At 33.8% G+C, this 8,065-nt stretch overlaps 1 protein-coding gene and 1 non-coding gene across 2 annotated transcripts; one reads left to right on the top strand and one right to left on the bottom strand.

Moving 5' to 3' along the window:
- Positions 1-207: 207 nt before the first annotated feature.
- Positions 208-7,820, bottom strand: LOC121732079 (troponin C, isoallergen Bla g 6.0101-like). The gene is made up of 6 exons (XM_042121865.1): positions 7,715-7,820; positions 7,600-7,627; positions 6,513-6,656; positions 1,669-1,791; positions 1,005-1,136; positions 208-288 (listed from the first exon to the last, which is right to left on the bottom strand). Exons 1-6 carry the CDS (start codon positions 7,715-7,717, stop codon positions 260-262), a joined length of 459 nt encoding a protein of 152 aa, XP_041977799.1. The 5' UTR covers positions 7,718-7,820; the 3' UTR covers positions 208-259.
- Positions 2,404-2,475, top strand: Trnah-gug. The gene has a single exon. It is a non-coding gene; the product is annotated as a tRNA-His (tRNA).
- Positions 7,821-8,065: the final 245 nt, after the last annotated feature.

The raw sequence follows: 8,065 nt of genomic DNA, 5'->3' as shown, positions 1-8,065 counted from the left end.
TATTGAATAAAAAATGGCTTGATTTTTTCATTTTATTATAAAAAACTGCATGCAGTCATATCACATAGTATCACAATTGGCTTATCACTCATACCAAAATATACACATACAAAAATATAATTTATCCTAAGAGGTAATTTTAATTTGTAGCAAACAGCAAAACTCAACTCTTTTTGATCACTAAATGGCCAGAAAGAGTTAAGCCAAAACAAAAGAGTTTTTCTTAAGCTAAATACAATCTAGATTCTAGGATTTGTTCTTATTCTCCTGTCATTACAGCTAGGAACTCTGAAACAAGAAAATACTTCTTTTTAGAATTAATGTAAGTATACCTATATCAACCAGGGCTGTAGCTAGAGTCAGACTTGAGGTAGGGCAGCATTGGTTACAGCTAGGGCGCAAGTAAAAAAATCATAATTTATTGATTTGCTTGGGTTTTGGTGTTATTAAGGTAAGGCATTATGATTTGAAGGCAACTGATTTAAATCTAACTGATGTAGATTCAGTTTTTTAGCCTTAATAATATAATCCTTTACCCAATCTATTGCAGCTTACATATCGATGACTTGTTCTTGAGATACGGACTGGAGATAGACAAACGGACTGACGGACAGACAGCAAAGTCTTAGTAATGAGGTCCCGTTTTAACCCTAACAACTAAAATAAGTAATAACTCTTGCAGCGCTGCTACTTTCACAGTGACCATGTATTTCTTTAAATTTAGAGCCTAAAGTATCATTGCTTTTTTAGTGTTCTATTACTGTAAACCAGGGGTTCCCAAACTTATTTTGTCTACCACCCACTTTGATAATAATTTATGTTTTAGCGCCCCCTTGTTTCAATTTAAAATACATCCAGATGAAATAAATCACCCCCAAGTCTCTACACAACGCCCCCATTTTTTCTGGGACTACACCGCCCTCCTATAGATCTTCAGCGCCCACAAGGGGGCGTTATCGCCCACTTTGGGAAAGACTGCTGTAAACGAAATCAAAATGGCGTACCATCAAAGTCCACAGTCCCTGAACCATCAGAGTCGATCTCTGTGATCATGTTGTCGATCTCCTCTGCTGTCAGCGTATTGTCCAACTCCTTGAAGATCTCAGCCAGCACGTCCGTCGTTATGTACCCGTTACCTGAACAGAGGTTAAGAGATCTTGAACTTGGCTCTACACGCTGCCGTGGTCTTTATTTTCTAGACAATTAGGGACTCATAGGTAGATGGCGGACTCACGTTACATTTGGATGGCTTTAATGTCAATTAGTCAGTGTTAGTCGTAGTTTGTTTGACTGGCCTTGTCAATTACGAAGGTCCTCCATCTTCCTAGGTATCAATTTCTCTGCTGGTAGTTAGTACATACTTTAAAGTCCAGGTAAGACAAAAAATATGGAGTCGTTATAAAAGCATGTTTTATAAATAGCAAGCAATGTTTATAGTATGCAAAATATAAAACATTAATATTAAAAATGAAAAAAGTATGCATATAGTATAAGTACATAATATAAAAAAATTAAAAATGATTTTCTTGCTCTACTTACAATTTGTATACATTTAGGTAGAGTAGTAGAAAAATCTAATAATTGTGACATTTTTACGTATGGTATGTTTATAATTTACGAAGTAACATGCTATTAATAATTTTCTTATGAAATAACTAGATCCATTACCTTCTTTGTCGTATAACCTAAACGCTTCTCTTAATTCTGCTATAAGGGCCTCCTCATCCATTTCCTCCGTCATGAACCTGGATGCCAGAGAGCAGAAGTCCTTGAACTCCAACATTCCAGTGCCTAAGAAAATACACATTATCAGACTTCTACTTTTAGGGCCTGTTTCACCACTTCCTGATCAGGCAATCCACCAATTTACTTGACAGATCAAGTATGGAGAATCTGTCAAAAAAGTTGTGAATAGCCAATTAAGCATTTTATCAGAAAGTGGTGAAACAGGCCCTAAGAAAATGCGTTCCAAAAATTCCTGAGAATTATACAATATTTTATAAGACGTTTACGTGGGAGAGCCATGCTTCGGCACAAATGGGTCGGCTCGACCGGAGAAATACCACGTTCTCACAGAAAACCGGCGTGAAACAGCGCTAGCACTGTGTTTCGCCGAGTGATTGAGTTTACCGGAGGCCCAAAATACCCTATTCCCTTCCTAACCTCCCCAATTCCCTTCCCATCCCTACCCTCCCCTATTACCCTATTCCCTCTTAAAAGGCCGGCAACGCACCTGCAGCTCTTCTGATGCTGCGAGTGTCCATGGGCGACGGAAGTTGCTTTCCATCAGGTGACCCGTTTGCTCGTTTGCCCCCTTATTTCATAAAAAAAAGACATCTACTGTGTAACGCTTGGTCGTGGAATGCGTTACAAAAATTCGCCACAATATTCAGTGCCTCGATAGCCGTGATCGTCTAGTGGTTAGGACCCTACGTTGTGGCCGTAGTAACCCAGGTTCGAATCCTGGTCACGGCAATGTGAACACATTGTCGCGGCGAGGCTTAAATTTTTGTTTTTATTTTCTTTCTCCTTTTTTTTCGTTTTAACTTTTATGAGATACGAGTAATAATAATATTAGCTTGAATTCTAAAGTACAGAATAACATGAATTTTTATCTTATGGTATAACTAGCGCCATCTATGCCAGGTGATAGAAACAAGTTACAAACGCCATCTTTGTTTTACCTAACGAACTAGGTTCAAAGGTAGAGCAAAGCTAGACAAAAGTTAGAATGTAGAGTTCACAGAATACAGAATTTTGTTATCTACAAACCACACCTATTAGGTACATCTAATGCGCATTAGATGTAAAAAAAATCGGCCAAGTGCGAGTCAGACTCGCGCACGGAGGGTTCCGTACCGTTATACAGCGAAAGTATGGAAAAAATTGTGTTTTTTTGTATGGGAGCGCCACATAATTATTTATTTTATTTTTAATCTAATATGAATTATTAAAGTACACGTATAATTGAAGATTTTGTGAAAATTACAAGTGTACAAAAAATTACGTTTGTTGTATGGGATACAAATTATTAAATATAAACTTGTTTTTGTTTTTAGTATTTGTTGTTACAGCGGCACCAGAAATACGCAATCTGTGAAAATTTCAGAAGTCTAGCTATAGCGTTTCTTGAAATACAGCCTGGAATACAGCCAGACAGACGGACAGACATCGAAGTCTCACTAATTGGGTCCCGTTTTTATCCTTTTGGTACAGAACCCTAAAAAAGGTGGGACGTTACTACTATAACAAATGTAGAGCTAAAATTACTTACATACACTTAAATTCTACAGTAAAAAAATACATCCAAATCCAAAAATTAAATTTTTTACGTCATGAATCACTTTGAAATTACTTGTGTCTTTATAAATAACTAGATGACGCCCGCAACTCTGTTACGCCAAAACTCGTTTATCTCGCGAGAACCGTACATTTTTCCGGGATAAAAATAATCCTATGTCCTTTCCCGGGACTCAAAGCATCTCCATGCCAAATTTCAGCAAAATCGGTTCAGCAGTTTGGGCGTGAAGAGGTAACAGACAGATACACTTTCGCATTTATAATATTAGTAAGTAAGTACCTTGTATGGATGTAATTTTTAAAACCGCTCTATGTAACAAATTTTTGTTTGTAAAATTCAGCTTGTTTACTTTTAATTTCAGTATCTTTGCTTTGCTCGCTTCATGTTTTGATAACGTTATGACTTTACACGATAAACTCTGATAAGCTTCGTATCGCACACGTACTTAATTTGTTAACCGACTTTTTCACAAAGATATTCTACAATTTCCTACAAAAAAATCATAGCAACATTCATACTTGGGTATCAGCATTTTAATTGCGATGGTAAAACATTATTATTATTACGTACTTACAAATATGTATTATTATTATTTTTTAAACATAAAAGATAATGTTACTAATATAATTTATAAGCCTTTACTAACAAATGAGTATATGTAACTTGATTTAATAAACTATTTCATTTCATTAACTTGTAGTAAGTTAAAGTAACGTATTTTTTTTTGTCCAAAATCACAAATCATGCATAAAATAAAATATTACAAATTTTTGATGTGTCACAAATAAAGACTTTTCTGTTCAATTATACAGAGTGTAACAAAAATAAGTGATAATACTTTAGGGTGTGTACGTGTTCATTGTAGAGAGTTTACTGTGAAAGTAGCAGCGCTGAAAGACCAAAATTTTTTTCACTTTTGTATGGGGAAACTCGTGACGCTCGGACCCTTGCCCATACAAAAGTGAAAAAAATTTTTCGTTTTACAGCGCTGCTACTTTCACAGTGAACTCTCTACAAGGAACACGTACACATCCTAAAGTATTATTACTTATTTTTGTTACACCCTGTATATACGAACGTTTCTAATTGTTTGGTCAAAAACACAATAGGCAAAACTTAGATATCGTTGGAACCGATTCCGAGATTCCAGTTACTTATATGAAACATATATTATATACAAGAATTGCTCGTTTAAAGATACAAGATAATATTTCTATACAAACGTTTCATCCAAAGTAGTTTTTTTAAACAAAATAATAAGCAAGCCAAAACTTCAATAGTCCTATAAATAATAAATATACACCTATAAATATCACGTTTCTTTGATATTCAAATAGCGTAAGGATAATATCAAACGCTGAGATAATTGGTTCAGTTTTTTTAGCGATAACAATGTGGAATGTAGAGCAAGATAACATTTCGCTCTACTTGCTAGTTACTGTAAAAACTTTGCTGACTCTAATCAAACTCGGCTGAACAAAAAACTGCTTGGAAACGTTCTTGTTGTGAGTGCAAATACTATTCAGGGTTTCTGTGGTATTTTTGCGCATTAATTATACGAATATTTAGACTAAACTAGAGTCAGCTAAATAATTCTTTCAAAATTTTGATTAAAATAAATAACTTCTTTTTAAGGCGCTGTGGTTGTTGCAACTACGTAAAATGGGTTATTTAAAACAAGTTTTTAGTAAAGGAAATGTCATTATTTAAGTATAAAATAAATACCATTTTAAAATTGAGAAAATTTCCTATACGCAAAGGTATATCAATACACAATTTGAAAAATTCTGCTCGATAGAAAAAATCTCAAAGATGACTGTTATATCGCTGTTTTTCATAATTAAATCATTGTATGGTTAAATTACACACTTTCTAGAAAAAACGAAAAATGTAGTATATGTGTCGTAACCTAACGTAAACGATTTGATATATTTGATTTGTGTAATACTAAAAACAAAAGGTTTTTACTCCTATTTTCTATTATCAAGGCACGCGGCGAGCGCGTAACAGCCACTGTACAAGGCGCGCTGATATGAATGTTATTTTAATGTCCTTAACGTCGATATTCGTACTGACAGACATTGACCTCTTTATTTTAGGGACTACTGGGCCTTAAGGACTTCTCAGGTGGTACATACTACATGGATAGCGGAAGCGGAATAAATAAAGATCTATTAGTTTTGCAAAAAAAAAAAAACACTACTGGACTAATAACGGAAATGGACATAAGCAATTTTTTGCGGGAGAAATGATTCCCAAGATATTTTTAAGTACCATCGAGGACATTGATTCCTATAGTTTTTATTATTCGTAGTAAGCAGTTGACAAACCAACGTTATTTGGTCGGATCATGCAAATTTTGTGTTAATTGTGATCTGTCGGCTGGTACATAAGGTAAAACATTTGGTTTCAACTATAAATCAAGTGACTTCTATGTTTATTGATATATTTTTTTTGTAGGTAACTGGGAGACCGAGCTTTACTTAGAGTTTAAAGAAAAACACAATTTTTAGGGCCTGTTTCACAACTTCCTGATCAGTGTCGGATAGGCTATCCACAACCTAACTTGAAAGATAGAGTATGGAGATAAGGCCTGTTTCACCATTTACTTTATCAGTAAGTGGTGAAACAGGCCCTAAGTAACTGAAAATGCTTAGTTTCACAGACCTATAATAACTTAATTATCCCTGTAATAAGGATTATAACATAGGAACTTATTATAAAAAAAAAAAACTTCAACAATTGCCTGAAAATCGATTTTGTTTAAAGGTTATCTCTAAAGTTTAAGGCTAAGGAAAATATAATAATATATTATATTACCAAACTAGATGACGCCCGCAACTCCGTTGCGCCAAAATTCGTTTATCGGGCAGGAACCGTAAATTTTTCTGGGATAAAAATTATCCTATGTCCTTTCACGGGACTCAAAGTATCTTTATGCCAAATTTCAGCAAAATCGGTTCAGCGGTTTGGGCGTGAAGAGGTAAGAACGGTAAGGACAGACAGACACACTTTCGCATATTTTATAAAATTGGTATTGTTGAATCACTTTAATTCAGTTATCTCGTTACAAACGAGACGAGGGGGGTGAGCCAAAATTATAACGAAGCGAAAATGAAAAGATTTTGGCTCACCCCCCTGGTTATTCTAGATTTAATTAACATTTTTTGTCAATTTAATATAGTATTAGTAAGTATGAATTTCAACTTACCATCTTTATCGTACTCCGCAATGAGTTCTTTCAGGTCGTCGTCATCCAGCATATGGCCGATCATCTCCAGGATGGTGCCGATGAAGTCTGTGCTGATCTGGCCTTTGTGGTCGCGGTCGAAAGCATCGAACGCCCTTTTCAAGACTGTATAAAAAAACTTATTTAAAAAACAAAAAAGCACGCATTCCTTATTTTTTTTTAGTTTTAACCAAATTATTGCATTGTCATTGGCTCTTAATATGTATGCAAAGTTTAGATTGCTGGAGATAGTTAAAAACGTGCTCAAAGATGCCGTTGCAAACATACAGCCCAAGCTAATAAAAGCTTGTTAAAAACAACATTTTGCACTCCAGAAGATCCGACAAAAATAAAAAAAGAACAGCAGAAATAGAAAATTCTTATACTTTTAAAAATAGTAGACTTTCCAAAATTTTTAATATTTTCTTTTCTCTACTTTTAATACGTCATAGATAAAAAAATAATTTAAGGGCATGTATGTGTACTTTAAATTAAATTGTACCGATTTATTTTATGGGAAACTTCATGGAAATTTTATGGGAAAAAAGCTTTCAAAATAAGATAAATATTCTTTATTGTGCACACATATTATAACAATTTAAAATAAAAGACATTTTTAAAACACAGGTAACACACAATTGCGGCCTTATTACTAATTAGTAATTTCTTAAAATTTCTTAAAATAACTATACTTAAAGCTTAAATATAACTACTTAATAGTACTCGTGCTACTTTTAACTATTAGTTTGCATGTTTCACGTTTTTACTGACGGTAAATGGTTAAATTTAAAATAAGTTTAAAGTGGCAATACATAATTCTTGACAGTTTCATTTTTTATTTCAATTATTACTTTACGAACATTAATAAAATGCTTCTAAATCTACATAACTACTCGATTATCGTAAAACAATTCAAAACACATACAATTCTAAGTTTGATCCTTTCCTATCCTATTTATATTTATATTTATCAAATAATTTAATGGATTTATTAGCATTTTTAATAACTCGAATATAATTTCCCCTTTTTTAATATCTTACTTGGTTATATATTTTTTAAATAACTTACTTTGAACTTGCGCAGCATCTAACTCCTCCTGCACACAAAAACATTTTGTTTATTATTTTATCTAAAACAATTCACACACACACATCCACACGACACGCATCCACACGACACGCACCATTTTGTTTTTTACGTTATGCGGTTACTTGCAGGCGGTCAGTCAGTCCAGGTTTCCTAAACCAGGCTAGCATATTTATAGAGTGACGTGTTCCGGATGGATGAAATTTCTCAGGTGTATTCAATCTTTTTTGCTCCAGGATTTTTAGTATCATTCTCAGATTTTATTAAAAAAGAATTTATGAAAGTCAGAAAAAAATATTGTAAGTATAGGTGGCAGATTTTACTACTATTATATAGGGAATATTAAGCAAAAATGGTCACATGCAATTCCTCTCAATCAATTCAGCAAATGAATTGTCAAAACTGTCAAACTGACAAATGTCAAATTAGTATGAATTAATGAATTGCA

Source organism: Aricia agestis, chromosome 11 (assembly GCF_905147365.1).
Source record: "Aricia agestis chromosome 11, ilAriAges1.1, whole genome shotgun sequence".
Classification (NCBI taxonomy): Eukaryota; Metazoa; Arthropoda; class Insecta; order Lepidoptera; family Lycaenidae; genus Aricia; species Aricia agestis.
Note: the sequence above shows the minus strand (reverse complement) of the source record. Positions and strands in the feature narration are given on the sequence as shown.

What these genes read in the sequence shown, in the direction of transcription:
- LOC121732079 (XM_042121865.1), bottom strand. An exon ending in TGCGGAGTACGATAAAGATG is followed by an intron (nt 1,792 to 6,512) that starts GTAAGTTGAAAT and finishes GTATTTTCTTAG; the next exon opens with GCACTGGAATGTTGGAGTTC. An exon ending in TAGGTTATACGACAAAGAAG is followed by an intron (nt 1,137 to 1,668) that starts GTAATGGATCTA and finishes ACCTCTGTTCAG; the next exon opens with GTAACGGGTACATAACGACG.